Below are 20,940 nucleotides of genomic sequence, written 5' to 3' on the forward strand. Positions count from 1 at the left end.
TTTTAATGTAAAATGTCTTCAATTTGTACTCATCCGTCAAATATGAAATATACTCTACTGGCCCTAGCACCTAATATAATGCATGATCAATACAGTTTTCTGCCTTTTATTTCCCTCAGTGCTTTAGATGGTTTTACAATGTGGCTTTTAATGCTCTGTGTATGGCTGGCTTGTCTTGAATTTCCATTCTTCTTGGCTCAGTCTCCCAACTGGATTTGAGGTGTGCATTTTCCTCCCCCCCCCCTCTCTCTCTCTCTCTTTCCCTCCCTCCCTCTCTTCCTCCCTCTCCCCCTCCCCCTCCCTCTCCCTCTGTGTGTGTGTATTTGTCTGCCCATGAGCATGAGCAGGACAGAACTTGTTATTGGATACCTTCTTTTTTTCATCATTGTTCACCTTATTTTGGGGGAGGGGCAGAGAGTCTCTCTCTGAGCATGGAGCCCACTGTTTTGTTTGTTTTTCTAGACTGGCTTCCTAGAAATCCCTGTCCCTGTCCCCAACCATAGTGCTGTGTTTGAATATATAGCCAGAGGGCCCGATAACCTGAGATGAAGTGGTCTTGATGAGCCAAACTCAGACCCTCCCGTGGTAGAGCAGAACTTTACCTGCAGAGACAACCCTCCATACTCTAAACCTTTATGTTCAAAAACCAATTTTACATTTCATGGCTGTTGCTATTAATAAGTAAAGAAATGGAATTCAAACACTCCTGTAACCTTACCTCATAATTACTTCTCAGTACCCTCTGTACATCGTTGTCTGAAGTAAAAAGTTAAGAATCCTGCAGTTTGCTACATTTGTGTGACTAAAATGCACACATACAAGTAACCCGCTCTGTTTGTTTACAGAAAGCCACATTCTGGAGGATGTCAACAAATGCATTATCGCCTTGAGGGACCAGGATGCTGATAACTTAGACCGAGCTGCAGGTGCCATCAGAGGACGAGCTGCAAGAGTAGCTCACATCGTCACAGGGGAAATGGACAGCTACGAACCAGGCGCTTACACCGAAGGCGTGATGAGAAATGTCCACGTCCTTACAAGCACGGGTGAGTCTCTGACCCCAGGACAGCTACATGGCTCCTCATGTGTGAATCTGTATAACAACCAGATAGCCACACAAAGGAAGATGAACAGTCTCTGTCTGGGTCTCTTATTACACACATAACACATCACTATATCATCTAATTGGTGCTTGGTGTTCTGTCGTTATGCGATTTGAAACTTACCCCAGTGGAAAAAATTATATATTCATTGAGAAAAGAAAGTCTTTTTAAATGCATGCATTACTCCCAGACCTAAGCCTCTTGTGAGTGTTTATTAATGTTAGAGATGTTTGGAGTTATAATTAGGCCAGCATGGGGTTAAGCATGCAGTAGTTTCTAGGCTTTCATTTGGCTATATTATTGGTACCCCTGGGTTTCTTATTATTTAACCATAGCATGCTTTTTCCTATGTATCCAGAGACATGCTGGCTACCCTTACCTTGCAGTTCTATCGAAAATAGCTTTCTATTCTTGTCCAAATTCTTCTTTCATTGTTTAAGAAATGTATAATACATGACTGTGTTGGTTGCAGTACTCAAGTTACTATTTTCTAAAACTGGGCAGAGAACGCTTTGAGCCACTCAGTATAATGATATTTTTTCTTTCAAATACTATTGTTAACATTGCTCCAAGAGACCCATGGAAATGTCAGGATCCACATAGATTCCTGAGCAAGGATGGCAGTCAACAATTTTTATAAATCATCATGGCAGAGCTCCTGCCTGTGAACCTCCTTTGTATAAACACACACACACACACACACATACACACACACAATTTGATTGCCTCTTGACAATAGAGTTATGGTGTTTCTGGGAATCCTGCAGATTCCATATTTAAATCATCCTTTCTTAAGAGATATGTAGGGCATGTTAACTTTGGAATGTTTTCATATTATTTGTGAGAAGAGGAATGAGCAAACTTTAATTTTTTTTCTTTTTTGTGTTTAGATGTTTTGTTCATGTGGTATGTGTGCCTCCCCCCACCCTCCACCCAAGAAAAAAACGGAAGAGGGCATTAGATCCCCTTTGCAGACAATGTAATGCTGAGAATTGAACTTAGGTCCTCTGCAAGAACAGCCAATGCTCGTAACGGTTGAAGCATCTCTCCATCCCTGACAGATAACCTCTTTAAAAAGAAAGAAAACAATAGCAGCAACAATAGCAAAAACACTTCTTTCATTTTAAATTTTGAGACTCTTTCTGGAGGTGATTTAAAATAATGAAATGTTCTGAGGAAAGACGGTAAATGGCACGTATATAACCCTTGTCATTAAACTGGTATTTCCACACCCACTCCTCAAAGATATTAGTGTAACGAAGCAAACCCATAGTCAGTTATGGTGGTACATTCTTGCAATCCCAGCTCTCAGACTAGGAAGGCATGGTTCCTGAGGCAGAGTATTATCATGAATCCAAGACCAGCCTGCCTGTGCTGTAGTTTGAGACCCTGTTTCAAAACAAACAAAAAGAACCAAGAACATATTAGTTCCTCTTTCCATTGTGTGGAAATATGTGTACTTGCTTTGGGAGTTGGTTGTGTTACAGTCTTTTAATATCATGGTCTATTCCAGGCTCATGTGATCTTTTATTGGTTCAAAGCAATTCCTTGCTCTCTGTGTCCATTTTAAGGGAATAAGTGTTTATTCTAAGGCGTTTGGAGTAACCATGGCCCAGGAACACAGGTTTAGCTCACCCCAAATACCATGCTCCAATGTGGAATCAGTTTAGTGAAGTTTTATAGCTTTTGTAGAACAAAAATTGTCATAAATCAAGGCAAGTTTAGAATAAATTGGTGGGTCCATCAGAAAAAGGCAGTTACAGCAAGATGGGGCAAACTTTTCTATAGATAACTATCTGATACTATCTGATAAAATTCTTAGCTTTGGAGATGGCAGAAGCTAGAACCTACTAAATTGATGAGTTCTATTTTCTACCTTCCAAAAATGACATTTTTAATTATAAGGGAAAATATATGAAGCATTTTCTCTTTATCCATGTGAAAATTTCCTGTGGGGTGGAGTAGCTAAAGTCAACCAGGGATGCTGAACCTTGCTTGTATCTCAGTTTTATGACTGTATTAGATGAGCCTCACCTGCAGACTCTGTGGCCATAAGATCTATATGAGGTGCCAAGTCTGCAGTTTTGTACTCCATAGGCATAGAACACATCTGCCAGATCCACAGGGTGAAGTGGGAGTGAATTCCTACAGTGTTCAAAACTCTTGGCAGTCATTCTACATCAGAAGAAGTAGCAAAATTACTCAGACATTGAAATACACTCTTGTTAATGCATCTCTGATTATTAATGACTGTACCAAATAGCCAACCAACAGGGCAAAAATTTCACAGTCAAAGGAGCTAACAAAACCCCAAACCCTTTCCTCTATTTATTTGTAAGATAACGTTAATTAAAATATCCCTTTCAAATTATGTCTTACATTCCAAATGTGAGATGTATAGACCATTTCTGGGCTATTCTGTAAAGAGTGACTCTTATTATTAAATACACAATTTATGGTTCCTAATTAATCATTTTTCTCTCTTTCAGACAAGCTTTAGGTGTATCCTTCAAGTATGCTTCTGTTTTCTTCTTTGTAAAAAATAAGTCCCATTCAAACTTTTCTCCAAAGAGCTTTCCTTTAAATTTATCAAAAGCATGCCTCACAAAAGGGAATTCAGAGCAATGAATTAAATGAAAAGCCTAATTAGATCAGTTTGATCTTAGGCAAAGCTGAAGACTGTGTGCTTTCTCTCTCCCATGGAGAGATTGTCTATGAAAAATATTCCCAACTCCTCTGTCCTCCCCCGTTGACTGATGGGGAAATGTTCATCATTGTTCACCCTTGGGTTATATCTTGGGCTTATCTTTGAAACACTTATCAAATTACGTAATTGGAAATGTCATGTTTTGTGTTGTGAAGACTCACTCACTACATTTTAGCAAAAATATTAATGTGGCCTATTTTTTATTTTTGTTTCATTTTTCTTTTAGTTAGTTCTCAGGGTTTAGCCAGGCTACCTCAAAATAACTTAATGGAGGATCCCCTGTGAAGTGTTTTTCATTCCTGGGAACCCCTAGTGTTTAGTAAATTTGCCTTAAGTATCCTCATGAATGTTGAAGCCTATGCTGTCTTGTCCCAGTTACCAAGAGAGTTGCTGGAACATGGTGCCCTGTTTTTGATCATACTTTGTGGCTCATTAACAGATTTTCTAAATTTTCTGACCTTCTAAGTTCTTCTTCTCAGTAGAATATGTGGTTTCCCTGCTACAGTTCAGAAATTTCCATTGTCCCCACCTGCGAGCTTTAAGTGAAATACAGTCCTAATGAAGAACTACTTTTTGTTGACGGAGGCACAGCATTCTAATCTTCAAACGCAATCCTTTATTGTCCCTAATTCTACTCAAACTCTGACTTCCTTCACCTGCTGGTCATCCCTTCTGGGAGTGCATGGGATTAGTTTGTTGTTGCTGTTTGAGACAGGATCTCTCCATGTAGTTCTGGCTGCCCGAGAGCTTGATGTGTAGACCAGGCTGGCTTTGAACTCACAGAGATCCTCCTGCCTCTGCCTTCCAATCGCTGGGATTAAAGACATGAGCTACCATTTCTGGCCTAGACTCTTTTTGTTTTATTTGTTTTTGTTTTTGTGTTTTTATAACTGAACTGAAAGACCACAGCATAAAGACTAGAAGTTATACTCTTGATACTTATTATTATTTTATTATTTAGTTATTCCCTACGATTTAGGGAGAGGCCAGCTGCAGGAGTGAACTGGGAGAGTATATTTTCCAGTGGCTATTGGCTCTATCAAAGTCAGGAATCAGCAGGTCCAAAAGCATCTGTTGTTGCAGGCCATCAAACACTACCTAGTTTCACTGTCAGCCAGAAATAGAGATAAACACAGAGCAGACACATAAATGACCCTCAACAAGACATCCTGATTGCCCCTGCTGTTGGAAACTGGTATTTATTGGAAATAATAGTTCATTTATTCAGTGACTGATGAATCCCAGACTGCAGATATATAGCCCCAAGGATAGAGTGTGTGCCTATCAAGTACAAATCCCTGGGTTCAGTCTCAGCACCATGTAAACAAGGCGTGGTGGTGCACACCTGTAATCTCAGGAGTTGGGAGGTGGAGGCTGGAGACCAATAGGGTTAGAAGCCTACAGTAGCTTCTAACCCATGCTGATGAGACTCCTAAAAATTAAAACAAAAATAAAAGAAGAGGAGAAGAAAAATGCTTGCCTGGGAGCTATTCCTTCTTAGAGCCCTGGGGATTAGACTTATACACACACCCAAAAGCAACTGAGACACTGGAAAAGCTATTTGAGGCCACTTGTGAGAAATTCTGTTGTGTTTCTTCTCCATACCAATTTAAATCGCAGATATAATTGATTAAACTGACTATTAATTTAATAGAATGGATTATGCTTTAAGCTCGACTCAAGGAGTCTGCATTCTGTTTGTTGCATTCTTTGCCGAACAATCCTAATAAGCAATTACACAAAAATGCCAAAGGATTTGGTCCAAGGGTCTTGGCTCTCTACAGCATTTGAAAATTAATATTCTACACTCAAGGTGTGACTGAAAGAAATTTCCTCTGCTCAGTGGAGTGAAGCACTATAATTTTCACTGCAGACATGGGTGGAGCTTCTTGGTGTCTTCTCCTTTGTTGTCCTTAAGCCACTGTCCCTAACCATGCCACTTTTGCCTCCATTTCCTAATATAGTTGGTCTGCTTTGTTTAATTCATTTTGCTCAGTTTTACTCAATGTATTTTTTTATGGCTTATTACCAGAGACACACCCTGCATAATCTCTCTTGATCTTACCTTCCCAATCATTTGGATGCACTAACGCTGTTACCATCTCTAGGTCTGGCCCGTGTCCTTCCTCTCATTTTAGAATATCCCTACCTCTTTTTGACATGTCAAATTATATTCATCTTTCAAGAATCTGCTTGTAGTCTCGGCTTCTAGAAATTCTTTTATTTGTTCCAGCAACAGCAATTTCTTTCAGTTCAATGCAATATGACTTTTGAAAGGTATGTCTCTAAGTAACCATAGTCCAGACAGCCATATGCTCTCTGCCAACTCTCCAGAAATGATTTTCCTGCCATAGGCGCAAGACTAATGGAGAGCCCTACTCATTTCTTTGCATTATCTCTTCCAACACTGTGTATCGTGTATTAAGTTAAAAATAAATTATTAACAAAACCTGATGCTTTTTGAAAACCTCAACTTTTAAAAGTTAATGAACTGAAAAGACTCATTTATTTCATGCTGCCCTTGACCTCACAGTTCTGTTTCCACTTCCCAGATGCTGGGAATTCAAGCACAGGATACCATGTCTTGTTGGCTGCTATGGTTTGTCTAATTCTGTTCTTGCAGTTGGAATGCTATCTCTTGTCTACTGTCATCTCTATTCACCTTTGAACACTGACTCAAAGGCTACCACCCTTGCTAAATCGCTCTGGATTCCCTTTCAGGGACAGTTAATTACTCTGTCCCAAGATGTGTTTGTCTTTTAGTGGAGGTCTATATCCCTTTATCTATGGCAATAATCAGCCATTTACAAGCAACTTTCTCTTGATAGGCTGGTCCATTCTTAAAGGCAGGCACCTGACTTCATTTATGCGTTTCTCTCCCTCTAGGGAATTCTCTACATATTTGATTACCAAGTCCTTCTCTAGCATTTAAACTTACATTTATTAGAAGATCACATTGTGTTATAGCATAATGTAATTAATAAGATGTCATTTCTATTCAGAAAAAACAGAAGCAGTGGGCTCTGCCAAAGGCCAGGGCAGAGGAGAGATTAAGAAAGCCATTCATTACTCTCTAGAGTTAGACATTAACCACTTCCAGAAAGCTCAGGTCAGCCTTTTAAAAGGTTCCTCAGTGAGCTGTTGAACAAGAGATCATGACTTTTATGTATTTAATTACTTACAAGGGCCATCAATGAAACACATCTGTTGAAAGATTCCCCTGAACTTGATTTCAACAAAACTTCCAGCAAAACATTGTGAGTGACAGAAATCAGGATTTCAAACTGAAAGATCATCATTGTCATTTCCTTTTAACAGCCTGTTACAGGCTTCTGAATTCTCTATTTTTTTTTTTTTTTACTTCAAGCCTGAATCTTACAACAAAAAACACAGATATCCAGAGAGGCTTCTAAGAGCCTTGTGTCTGTGGATCACTTGGCTAACCCAGAGAGGCAGACATCTACCAGGTAGAAATTACAGGTCAGTCATGGCCTTGAAGAACTTTTATCCCTCATGAGCTGCGATTCTTGGGTATAAATGTAAAGAACTTTCATCTAAATATAATGTCTCCTTAATATAAACCTATATTCTCTCTAATGAATGGATTACTATAGGACTCAAATCTAGTGGTCAAGTACAGAAAGCAATGAATTAATAGATGCATGCTAGTGCTTATTTCACTTTTTCCTTCCAGTCAGCCTAGTCCTAGCCCATGAAATAGGGCTGCCCACGTTCAGGATGGGTTTTCTCTCCTCAATTAACCCAATGAAGAAAGTCTCACCAGCATGCTCACAGGTCAATATAATCCAAACAATTCCTCACTGGGATTGTTTCTGGGTGATCCTTGGTTGTGTTATCTTTAGAAAGAAAACTAACTTTACACACACACACACACACACACACACACACACACACACACATATATCTTTGCCATGGAAAAGATTTATCTGACCTTTTGGCTGCAGTCATTTGATGAACAATTACATAGTCAACAATACCCTATTATAAGAAAGGACAGATGCTGATGCATTAGTAGAAATTTTACAGTTAACACAAGAAATAAAGTGCTTAAGAGTGGAGTTCAGAAAATCAAAGGCAAAGACAGAAACATTTCCCCACGTAGAAAATATGAGATGTGACTTTGAAGAGGGAGTGAAAAGAGAAAGGATTAAAGATAAAGGCGATGAATTGGCATGGGCTAAAAGGAAGGAAGTCGCGGCAGAGAAATAAAAGATGGGGCATCTGCTCTTTGTTTCTCTACCAGTGTGCATATGAAAGGTTAGGGTTAGGGGTTAGGGGTTAGGATTAGAGTTAGGGTTAGAGTTTGGGTTGTTATTGAAGATGTTGTTGAAGATATTGTTGAGGTCTCACATCTTTTTTGAGTCTGATCTAATTCTGATGATCTCCAAGAAAACAAGACACTACCTAGAAAGAGAAGTCAGCCACACCTCTGGTTCTTACCCTACTTTCATATACTTCTATCTAAAAAAAGGACTAACTTGGACTTTTTCGATGATCCCTTTATAGGGCACAAGTAAATTTAATAAGAATTTTAATTTAATTGTTTTAAGCATGAAGTGCTCGTTTTGGTTCTGGGTTGAAAGCCACAGAAAGTACTGAAGGTTAAGTTAGGTAGCAAACCCTCATGAGGGCTGGAGAACAATTAAAAAACAGTCAAAACCTCTGAGAGATGATCTGTCTGGCACCAATGTGAGAGTCAGCCCAAGCTTCTGGAGGTTCTCTTCCAACCCATGCTGAAACTTTAATGTTAAATCATAGTGTGACACTGGACCTCACAGACGCCACAGTTGTTTATCACCACTGCCTGGGTTTCTCTACACTACAATGAATCCTAAAATATACCTGTTAGTCTTTTACTTATTCTTTATCTCACTTTATCAGCATTATGTCAGCTCAATGTAGTTTATGCATCTGCCTTTTGGTTTTCATCGTGTGGAAGGTGATTACTGAGACTGTAAGTCACAGTGGAGACTGGGCTGCATCATATGGACTGATAAAGCTACATCATAGAAAGGAGTTTTATGAGGGACGGGAAAGGTGCTGATGAGAAAAAGAAGAGAATCACGCACCATCGAAAGACCCTAGATTAAGGAAAGATTATTTTTATCAACCAAATTGGTCATCCCAGGGACAATGGAGCAACTTCTACCCATGACCAATTAGGAACATGACCCTTAGTGGTTAGTTAGAGCCTCGGTTCTTTATTAAGACCTGATGTGGGATGGCCATCTGTATATGTGTTGCTTTGTTAGTTGATGAATAAATCTCTTTTGGCCAACGACAGCAGAGTAATGCCAGGAGGAAAATCCAAACAGGAATATATAGAGAGAATAGGCAGAGTCAGACAGACACCATGGAGCTGCCCAAGAAGCAAGAGGTAACAAACCATGAGCCTTGTGGTAAAATCAAAAATAATAGAAATGGTTAGTTTAAGATATAGGAGCTAACTAGAATTATGCCTAAGCTATTGGCCAAGCAGTTTTGCAATTAATATGGTTTCTGTGTTTCTGGTTAATTATTCAGGCCTGGGAAGCTGGGAACAAATGAGCAGTCTCTGTTTACAATGACATTTTTAAACCAAGCATACAAACATACTATATGCCTGGTAGATATACTGATAGGCATTACTACGATAGGACATAAACCCATGGCATGTTTGTGGGAGAACATTTTTATAACATATGATGTGGGTGTGTTCATTACCAAAAGGGTTGTTTCTTTTAAGTCATCTATGAAAACTTAGAATAATCAAATAAGTACATGATATCCTTCAGTGACTTCTTTAATTAAGTACAATAACAATAACAAGTGCTAGACCTATATCCTATACCTTTTCAAATATAAAATCATCCATATTGGAGTGCATCATTTTGTTTTAAATCCAGCTAGTTAAGGGACAGTAAGTTCATGTTTTTGTTGATTAATTTAGTTTGAAAATTCACTACAAATACACGCAGACATGTATTTGTGTCCACTGAGAGGTTGATTGCACCCTGACCTTTAAGGTGTGTGTCAGCAATACAAAATAACTACAGTGTATGTACTGGTTTCTCTTTCCCTGTTTGCCCTTTCTACCTCCCTTCCACCACCATCAGCCTCTCTTCAGATTCCTCCGAGTCCTTTCCCAAGTTTATTATTTTTCATTCTCTTTGAGATGCATTTGATTTTCTCAGGACCCTGGGTGTGAACAGCGCCTTGAACCAGGTGTGAGAGCATCCAGGAGTCACCAGTATGTATACCAATAAAGGCTGTGATTTCTACACTCCCTGAAACTGTCAGTAGAAGACAGATCAGCAGTGGGGGCCGAGCCTCTGAGCCCTTCCTCCATGCTTTCTTGACTATGGACTCATCCCTTATTGGGCAGATCGAGGGCAGGTACCCACAGACTTTGTGAGCTCATGATTGACATGGTTGGGTCTTATGTAGAGAAGGTATTTAACAGCCCTCACCCTATCTTCCAGCTCTTAGCATTCTTACAGTTTCCTACCCTCAAAGGGGATGGTCCATGTATTGTTTAAGGCTTAGCACTCAGCATCACTTAATCTCAGCAACTTCTGCAGTCATGGGTATCTGCATTCACCATTTCAGTAGTAAGAGAGCTCTTTAGTAAGGGTCAAGTGTAGAATTTTCTATGGTCGTGTTTAGAAGACAATGTGATGCTGTATCAACCTGACTAAACAGTATTTTGAGTTCCTACAAACAAACACTTCCTTTGGCATCATCATCATCATGATCATCATCATCATTATTATTATATTTTCCAGGTCTAATGTACCAGGCATAGATTCATTTGGAGAAGATATCCAGTCCAATAATATACGCTCTGTGAGAGCATAAGCTAATGTCTAATAAAAGCATGGGTTTTGTTTGTCTGTAGAGGAAAGTATATTAGTACAGAGGTCAGTGGGGATCAAATACTCTGGGTTCTGGAGTAGTCAGTTATAAACACTTCCTGGAAAACTGAAGTACTGAAAAGAACAATATTTCAACACCCCTCTAGCTAACACACACGATTATGTTCTACCACAGTTGGAAGGGGGCTCTGGGCTAGACCTCTATCTACTGAGAAATCCAGCAATTATGTTTTCTCATAAGAGAATTATAGTAAAATATTTCATGAAATAGCACACTGTGTACATTTTTAATGATGTAGACTGCATCTAGCAGAAGTTCTTTTCCTATTTCATCTTGAAAACCAGATTCATGAAATTTATAAGATAATTCCCTTCTGTTGTTTCAAAGCATATTTTATGTATTACTAGCCTTTAGCTGAAAAGATGATTAATTTTTCTTTTTAAGGAGGTTTTTATATATAATATAGGAAAGTGCATGTGTATATTTATTGATGTGAACTGGTAAAGTGTTTAATATAATCATCTGTAAAACTGAATTTGAGGCTCAAGGTCACTGAGGTTAACAAAAAAAACTTAGTGTGTCTGCAGAATTTCTCCATCCTTTGGTATCAGAAAGACCATTACTTGTGTCCAGTATGTAAGACAGAATGAGTTTCTCTTGCTGATAAATGGTTGGCAACAAAACCAGAACTTAATTGTCAGGGTCCATAGCCTTTCCTTCCTCAAAATGCCTTCCCTGCCACTCTCAAATGTGCAGTCCTGACAGGTTGCTCCATAGTTAACAAAATTATATCACCAAGTTTCCTGAAGAGAGTGATATTAGTAAGTGAAAACAAAACAAACAAAAACAATCAAAAATGAAAAGGTTTTCTTACATATACTTGTGTGTATGGGGAGTCCTATAGGGGTGTTAATGTACCTTAGTGCATGTGTGGAGGTCAAAGGACAACGTGGCTCTTCCCTTCCTGTATGTGAGTTCCTGGTATGTAGCCTCAGCTCTTTGGATTCATTGGTAAGGCCCTGTATCCCCTGCACTATCTCACTGAGAGGGGGTGAGCATTTACCCCAGGGTGAATAGCATATGTAGGTTCTTCCAAAGTGGGGGAGGCTGTATTCATGCTGTCAGACTTTATAGATAGGAAAGCACATGACAAGAGAGGAGATAGCTGTGAAGAGAAAGGTCTATCAGCAGGCCAGGGACTGGAAGGGTCAACCTCATCTCTGAGCTTCATTAATAGTCATGGTTGATATCTCCAGGAGGCCAGTAGAGCATGGGGACATTTGTGGATGGAGCAGAGAAGGCATCTAAATGGTAGCCATGTAGTACGAGGTGCATTACTAAGAGTGGAACAAGCACACATCCCTAAAATATTGTTAACTGAGCTAGGGAAGATAAAAATAACCAGAAAAAGCCAAAGAAATTTTTCTGGGAACCTTTTCTATTATATTCAATGCTAATATCTGTTGTCTTACATTCTTACTTCAAACTAAAATATTTGGGCTGGGTGGATGATTCAGAGGTAAGAGCACTTGCTGACTACCTGAGTTCAGATCCCAGCATTCACACAGGATGGCTCACAGTCGTCTACAACTCCAGCCCCTGGAGATCCAACATCCTCTTCTGACCTCTGAGGGCACTGTATTCACATCTATACAAATTGACACACAGCACAATCACGTACACATGATTAAAACCAATGGAAGTGAACCTTTAAAATTAATTAAATTTGGAGATTGGATAGATGACTTAGCTATCAGGAGTACTTTCTGGTCTTGCAGTGCAATTAGAGTCAGTTTCCAGCACCCATATGATAACTAACAAACATCTGTAACTTCAATTCAAGAGATACCAATGCCATTTAATGGCCTCTGTGGGCAGTATACACACATGATACACAGATACTCATGCAGGAAAACAGCCATACATAGAATAACAATAAATAAATAATCAAATGTTCTAGTTCATGCAAATCTACAGCTTCCGTTTTCAACAATTACGGTAGAAAGTGTTTTGCAATCCTAATGCTAGCAGGGGATTTCTTCTCCTAAAATGTATTAGTGGTCCAGTGGTATATTGAGAGATGCCGTTCATTCTGCTGATCACCCACTGTTTAATTTTACTGTCTGCCAAAATCTGTAGCAGTTAAAGTTAAGTGAACAATTTATGTTTTAAAATTTCTCTGCTGGTGAAGGGAACCTCCAGCTGGCGACAGATGGGGAAGGTGACTGAGCCCCACATTGGAGCACTGGACTGAGCTCCCAAGGTCCCGATGAGGAGCAGAAGGAGCGAGAACATGAGGGAGAAAGTCAGGAACGAGAGGGGTGCGTTCACTCATGGAGACGGTGGGACAGAACTAATGGGAGATCACCAACTCCAGTTGGAATGGGACTGATGGATCATGCGACCAAACCCGTCTCTCTGAGTGTGGCCAACAGCGGGGGCTGACTGAGAAGCAAAGGACAATGGCTCTGGGCTCTGATTCTTCTTCATGGACGGGCTCTGTGGGAGCCTTCTCAGCTTGGTCGATCACCTTCCTGGACCTGGGGGGAGTTGGGAGGACCTTGGTCTTAGCATAGAGTGGGGAACCCTGATGGCTCCTTGGCCTTGAGAGGGAGGGAGGGGAGGTATGGGTGGAGGGGAGGGGAGGGAAGGGGGAGAAGGAGGGGAGAGAAAGGGGAGAAGGAGGGGAGGGAGGGGGGAGGAGGAGGGAAGGAGATGGAAATTTTTAAATATAAAAAAAAAATAAACCATGAGGAAAAAAAAAAAATAAAATTTCTCTGCTTATAGAGGCTTTTAAACTACCATTTATTATAAACACTACAGGCAGTATTTTTTTAAAGAGTCCAGCTATTCTAAAGTCTAGTTTTATTCTTGTTTTTTTTTATCGATCTAGGCAAGGTTATGCACTTGTCTTTACCACCTGTCTCAAAATTTCTGTATAGCCTGCAAGAAGAATTAAGAATATTAATTTTGAAAATAAACCCCCTTTGAATGCCAATCAGTGAATTGAAATATTGTTCCCTTCCTTCCATCTTTTTTTCTGATTTATTCATTCTTCTCTTACCAGTTGCTGCTATTGTAAACCTGTAAATATTTTAGTTTTATTGTTATTTTTATATTTAGCTTCTCTTAACAGGTAAAGTTAAGAAAATTTGAATCCAGACATAAAATTTGTTAGTTAGTTTGGTTTTTTTTTCCTTTCCTGTTTAATAGAAGTGCTATAGCTGGGCATGGTCGCATACACCTTTAATTCCAACACTTGGCAAACCTAAACAGGTGAATTTCTGTGAGTCTATGGCTAGCCTGGTCTACATAATGAATTTTGTGATAGTCATAGATACGTACCAAACCTCTGTCTTCAAATATAATAAATAAATGTAACACAAAACAACAAAAAAGGTCAACGAGGGAGACTAAGTATACATTGATTCCCTATCCTTGTCTAATGTCTTTTGAAAATAACATTTAAAACAAACCCATAAATCCAAGTGCAAGGGTAGAGAATCACGAGAGAAATCCCATCCACAAGAAAAGGCCAGAGAGTCTTTGCTCTTAGACTACCCATTCAATCTTGTGTCCTCTTTTCTGGGTTTAACTCATTTCTGCAACCCATGTGTCACTGAACATGTGACCTTCCACTGGAAGCAAGGTCAATGACCAGGGTCTCAGGGTCTACAAACTTAAAACTCTCTCTCTCTCTCTCTCTCTCTCTCTCTCTCTCTCTCTCTCTCTCTCTCTCTCTCTCTCTCTCTCCTCTCTCTCCTCTCTCTCCTCTAGAAACTATTGATTGGCAACAGCTCTTCAGGTCCATATTCTGGAGTCTTGGAAACCTAGTTGAAGTCTCAGCATGTTCCATGACTATCCTCTTCCCATTCTTCATAGATTATATTCTTTAACTCCTCTCCCATGACTGAGACGGCAGACAAACTCCCACAATCCCACAATTCTCTCTTATCCTGTTACTTAATCCCATTCAGAAGGCTCTAACTTTGAAATGTTTTAATGCAATTACATTGGTAATTGGATTTCAAATTAGGAACTCAGTTGGCTAAGACAGACTGGCCACAACACAGATAATATAACTTAGAATCACTGGGATGTATTATCTTTTTAGAGGGATATCCAACTTCTGATACTTCTAAATTTTTATTTCATTATGAATAATAGGTCTTAAGCTCAATAATGAGTGGACAAGTCTTTTCATCAGTATTTCCTAGTCATTTGTGATCTATCTCTCCCCAAAGTACATGTCACTTCTCTCTAGCCTTCAAAATTCTGCATTTCCACTCAATGTATCAGCTCATTATCAATTAGAATATAAATTTTTGTTTTTTCATAATCTCTGAGGCTTAGTAATCAAATCTGGAAACAATGTACCTGTGTCCTTATAATTGAGAGTCTCTCATGAGGTTTCTAGAATGCTATTGTCTGTAGTAGTCAATCAATTTCTACCTGAGAAATGTGGACATCTCTAAGCTAATCCTCCTAGATGTTATCAGAGAGCACCAGCTCCTTGTTATTCGGTGACCTCCAGGCACTGCCTCTGTATTATCACAACACAACACAATGTCCTGACTCTCTCAGAATGAGTGATTAAAACGAAATCACAGAATAAGAGTCAAAGAAAATGACTGAGATGAAATCTTCCAGAGTGTTATGCCTTTACCTTTGTTATTCAACATTTGAGAAATGCATAGCTAGGGTCAAAGGTTACTTAAAGAAGGGCATTACACAGAACATGTCTATCAAGAGACAGAGACAGGCCATCAAATAGAGTGACTGTCCACCACATCATACTAATGGGTTATGTTCAATGTGGTCCCATGTTACTGAGTTGATAATTCTTCTTAAGTGAATGATGGTTAACCCATCCTCTACTCTGTTCTAATATCTAAAATTGCAAGTAGAGCCAAAGATTTGACATGACACAGACATTCTATGCACATACATTAAAAGGATAAAAAAAAATAAATTTCATTGAGTTGCAATAGGGGATACTATGGAAGAAGAATTCTTGTCCACTTAGTGCTCTCTATGAGTCATTCAGACTGAATAGATTAACAACCCTAGAGACATAGGGACCATTCACATATTACTCCCAATATTGTGTTTTGTGCTGTGGTCACATAGAAAGCATCAAATAATGAATCAAGAAAACCAAAGGTTTAGACACGGGTTTGTCATTAAATAATTGTGAAGCATCCCTTAACCTGCATGGACTTCACATGCTCCCAAATCCTGAAATGATCAATAAGAGGGGAGTTCTTCCCTGTCTCTGACATCACTTTTCTTCTCTCTCAACCATTTTTCTCTGAGCCATTTGTCCACACCCTAAACATCACAGTGAAAGAGCAGCTACCTCCAAAGAATGTAGCTGTTCAGCAACAAAATAGGAAACTCTCCAAACTTGAACAAGAATCTATTGCTGTTTTTGTGTTCCTGTAGGTCTGACACAGCAAAGCATTGTTCCTCTTGGAGAACTGGGTTGTGTTGTGCACATTTTAAATGTTTGTTGTGGTTACGACCACTCCAAGGTTACAAATTGTTTTCAAAACATAAAACATAATAAAACAATGCTTCAGGGTTTTCAAAAAGAATGAAAAATACACCAAGAATTAGTAACTGAGTTTTCTGTGTTTTAGTGGCAAATAATATTTGTGGAGCTTACTATTAAAGGGGAAAGTGGAATTTCAGTTCCAACGAGAGTCTAGAATTTGACTGTTAACAATTTATTTAACCAGTGTCTACTATGAAACAACGGCTGCTGTAGAGAGTCTTATATCCAGTGATTTCCCGCCCACTGGGGCGTGGCCTCTTATACTATATATGTTGATGTAGAGCTTGCATCAGGCCTCTTTTCCAGCCACTCTTTTTGGTTGCTGGATTCAGTCTGTTCTCCATTCAAGCAGAGGATTCTGATTTGTGAGTTTACCCCTAAATAAATAACCATCTAATTCTCAATTCTGAGCTAGTGTGGGATTTCTTTTAAGTGTCCTTCCACAAATGGCAATAAAATGAATCTCTTGGTGGATTTGTAATAGTTTCTATGGACGCCTACTTATAGTCCCCTTGACATTGTGCCACATAGTTTTGCACGTGTAACTATCATCTATTATCCTATTGTTGAAGTGTCATTAGATAGGAATATAGTCACACTTCTAGCTGCATTCGCATGCTATTCCCCTGGCTTTGGTAGAGAGATACCAAGGGATTATAATGAGGCTGACCTGACTGTGGTAAGCAGATAGCCCTGGGTTCTCATGTCAATAACCTGTCTGTAGCAGAGGGATGCCAGTGTGATTAATAAAGCAAATTCATCCTGAGATTTGTGCTCTTGATCTGAGAAATATTTATCTCCAAATTTATTTCAGCTCATAAAAATAATTTTCACTTTTCCATGATCCAGTATTTTAGTTCTAACAACTATCACACAGAAACTCCATAGACTGCTGTGACAAGAGCCACCAAAAATATATTTTTTTTCAGTTTGGATGTTGAAAGTCTAAGGTCAGGGTACCAGCATGACTGGACTCAGATAAAGATCTTTTTTAATTTTAAGATATACTTGTATCTATGTGCATGTGTGTGTTCCTGTTTGGTGGAGTGTTACCTGCTTGTGTACAGTGTCTACAGACTCAGAAGGCGTCTAATTGCTTAGAACTGGAGTTATAGACAGCTGTGAGCCACATGGTGTGGGTGCTAAGGATCAAACATAGATCCTCTCCGAGAGCAGCAAATGTTCTTAATTGATGAGCTGTGTCGCCAGCCCAAGGCTCTTCTTTCTTAAGCGCCTGCATGGAGAAGCAGCTACCGTGTTTACCATGGCCAAAAGCAAGAAAAGGGATGTAGTAAGTGTTCCCTCATGTGTCTTAAAAGAATTCCAATCACAACCTGAGAACTCCCTTCCCACAAAGGTTGTGTCTCCAAATATGAGCACTTCAGGGATTAGAGGTTGAACACATGCATTTTCAAAAACACATTTTGAGGAGAAGGAATTTTTAAAAATTCAAATTACATGCTCCACAAAATATAAAAATATTTCTTGACTCTTAGCCTCTTAGTTTCATTGTTTAAATGTATCACTATTATGCGTGCTTAGGAAATACAGTCATAGGAGAAACTATATTTTGCACCACAATAATGGTAAAGTAAGGCTGTAACACACACAGTCCACTGGCATTTGTGCTCAGCCATTCCTTTCCTTTCAGAAATCACAACACTTTGAGCAGACCACAGCAAACGAGATTACTTTGCTATTGTTTTAAGCACAGATGATTGTCCAATACGTATAAAAATGAAAAGCAAATCAAGAGTATAGCTGTGAGTTAAATTTGCTTATTTTTCAAAAAGAGTAAACATTTGCCATTTCTCTTAGAGGAAAACTTATTGTGGGTTATTCTTAAAAGCTTTGGCTTTATCAAATAAATTTCCTTTTTTGGATTCTTTTTGTACCACTGTAATATTTCTTTGAAAATACTTATTTAGTAAGCCAGTGGTTTTTAGTTTAGCTTGTTTGCTTGTTTGTTTTTGGTGTGTGTGTTTGTGTGTGTGTGTGTGTGTGTGTGTGTGTGTATGTACACATGTGTGAAGGCTCCACGCTTCATTTTACCACACAAGACTCTAAGCATAATATAGGCCAATAAAATTCACTCCAAACTATGCATGGTCACAGCACTCACTTTGGAGGGCAGAAAGACAAGCAGTTCAAGGCCATGCTTGAGTAGCCTGGGCCTCCATCACTGCCTCCTGCCTGTCACACTCATCCCCAAAGAGACTGTCAGATGCTCTCTCCCAAATGCATTGCTATCCCCGTGCTTTTCTAGGGTTGGAATATAACTCAGGATGAAGTGTGCTTTACCTGTTCATTTCAGTTCATTGTTTGGTGTTGACTGACTGTGAGCTCAGCTTTGGCTAAGTGTTGAGGAGCAGAGCACAGTGCAGGTCTGCCTAAGCTTAACTGTATCGGAGGAGGGGTCTTAAGCGGTGGCCTCATTTTCTGAAAGCAGAAATATACTGAGGAGCAAATGAACATGAACATGCAGGGAGCCTGTTTAGAGAATAATGGAAATGATTTATACAAACTTGGTTTTGCCATGGAATATCAAAGAGACAAAATTCAAAGCGCCTAAAATATTTTTTTTATTAAAGTGCCTTAATATTGGAGCTCGATATTTGACTTGGCATTTAAGAGGACTGCCTGCTCTTCTACAGGACCCAAGCTTGATATTCTCTTCCTTTTCCTCTCCCCCACTCTGTCTCATTGTTACTATTATTTATGATTTAAAATAATTTTTAAATTTGAATATATTTTGGGCATATTCTTTCCCTCCCCTAAGGCTTTTCAAACCCTCTCCCCCTCCCTACCAACCCAACTTTACATTCTTTCTCAAAAAACAAAAATGCAATACAACAAAATTAAAATATCAAAATAAAATCACATCCCCCCCCAAAAAATAGACCAACAAATTATAGCCAAATAAAGTACACAAAAAAATATGTCAGTTCACTACAGCTACTCTGAACACAAATACCTGGCAAGGAGAAAATTAAGAAAGAGGAAAAATTAATTTTTGTCCTATTTGAAGTGCTAAATAGGGAACTAGGTTGTATTTCACACGATGAGAAAAACATAACATCAGACAGAAAAGGCAGCGTTGTAGCAGAAGAGACTGACTTTTAAGTCAGATCTAGCCAGGGAACAGAGAGTGATGAATTCTTGAACTCAACCACTCTTCTCTCTCTCTCTCTCTCTCTCTCTCTCTCTCTCTCTCTCTCTCTCTCTCTCTCTCTCTCTCTCTCTCTCTCTCTCTCTTTCTTTCTCTCTGTGTGTATGTATGTATCCATCTATCATCTATCTATGTATTATCTATCATCAATCTATCTATCTATCTATCTATCTATCTATCTATCTATCTATCCATTGAGTGATCAGAAAATCCACTCTGCAATGGTATCACCCTCATTGAGAGTGGGTCTTGCCACCACATTTGTTCTAATTGAGAATTTGTCCCCAAAGTAATTCCAGATCCTGACAAATGATATAAACCATCACACTGCCCAACGGTCCTGCTGATGACAATCAGATCCTTGAACATTGCATAGTAAGTCCTGGGTACCATGCAAAGCCATCAATGACATATGGTGGAATTCAGAAAATTTACCCAGAGATTTTTGTTTCTCCAATATACCCTGGCTTAGATACCTGGGCAACATGAATATGGGAAGTCTGCATCAAACCTAGACAGTAGAGCTCTAGGAAAATCCCCTATAGTATGTCAGAGGATAAACATGTGACGTTAGCAATAAGGACTTTAACTGCTTTAATTTTTGGATCCCTATGGCAAGCCAATACAGGCATGTAGTTTCAGTGGCATGAGTACCCTAGTTGATTTCATGCTGAAAGAAAAAAGTAAATGCCAATTACTAATGCATAGAATGAAAGGGGGTCTCTGAGGCTGTAGCTCAATTGGTGGAGCCCTTACACAGCATGTGAAGATTGCTGTATTAGATGCCCCACTTTGTAAACTTGCTGTGGCGGCTCATAGGGCTACCATCCTTGCACTTGTGAGGTAAGGGCTCAGAAGTTCAAGTTCAGTTCATCAGTAGGTGCAAAAATGTTTGGAATGCCTAAGCTGCATGAGATGCTGTCTCTCTCACACAACCATACACACACATACACACATACACACATACATGCATGTATACACAGGCACACACACACACACAAACACGCACACATGCATGTACACATACATACACACAAACAAACGTATACACACACACCACAAATAAATAAAAAGATTGTCACTCCAGAAGGACCACAGATGTCTAAAGGAAGATACAGACTATACCTCTGTGATAGAGCAGTTGCCTAGTGGGCATAAACCTCTATTTGATCCTGGCACTAAAAGACAGAAAAAAAGGATATTAATACAATACTGAACACACTACAAACTATGGACATAAATTTAATGAACTGAGTTAATTCCTTGATTAACACTGATGTTCAAATGCTGTGTAACAGATAATAATAAGTGTCATGGAGAAATTCAAATTATTGCACAGTATTAATGGGAAGGTAAATTAGTTCAGATACTTTGGAGAACATGGGCAGTCCTCTAACAGTGCCATATAATAATCGCATGATTTAGCAACTCCACCTCTGCATTAGAAAATTGAAAGCATATGTCACACAGAAACACGGACATGAATGCTCTCAGAAGCTTTACTAAGATAGCACTAAGCACAACTTCT

General features: G+C 39.2%; 1 protein-coding gene across 1 annotated transcript in view; it reads left to right on the forward strand.

Moving 5' to 3' along the window:
- The window catches only part of Ctnna3 (catenin alpha 3), a 1,277,532-nt gene that overhangs the window by 943,273 nt on the left and 313,319 nt on the right, over window positions 1-20,940 (forward strand). Inside the window, exon 11 of the mRNA XM_038342272.1 lies at window positions 846-1,046. Coding sequence (XP_038198200.1) covers window positions 846-1,046 — 201 coding nt within the window. The remainder of the gene's footprint in view (window positions 1-845; window positions 1,047-20,940) is intronic.

This window comes from Arvicola amphibius, chromosome 9 (assembly GCF_903992535.2).
Source record: "Arvicola amphibius chromosome 9, mArvAmp1.2, whole genome shotgun sequence".
Classification (NCBI taxonomy): Eukaryota; Metazoa; Chordata; class Mammalia; order Rodentia; family Cricetidae; genus Arvicola; species Arvicola amphibius.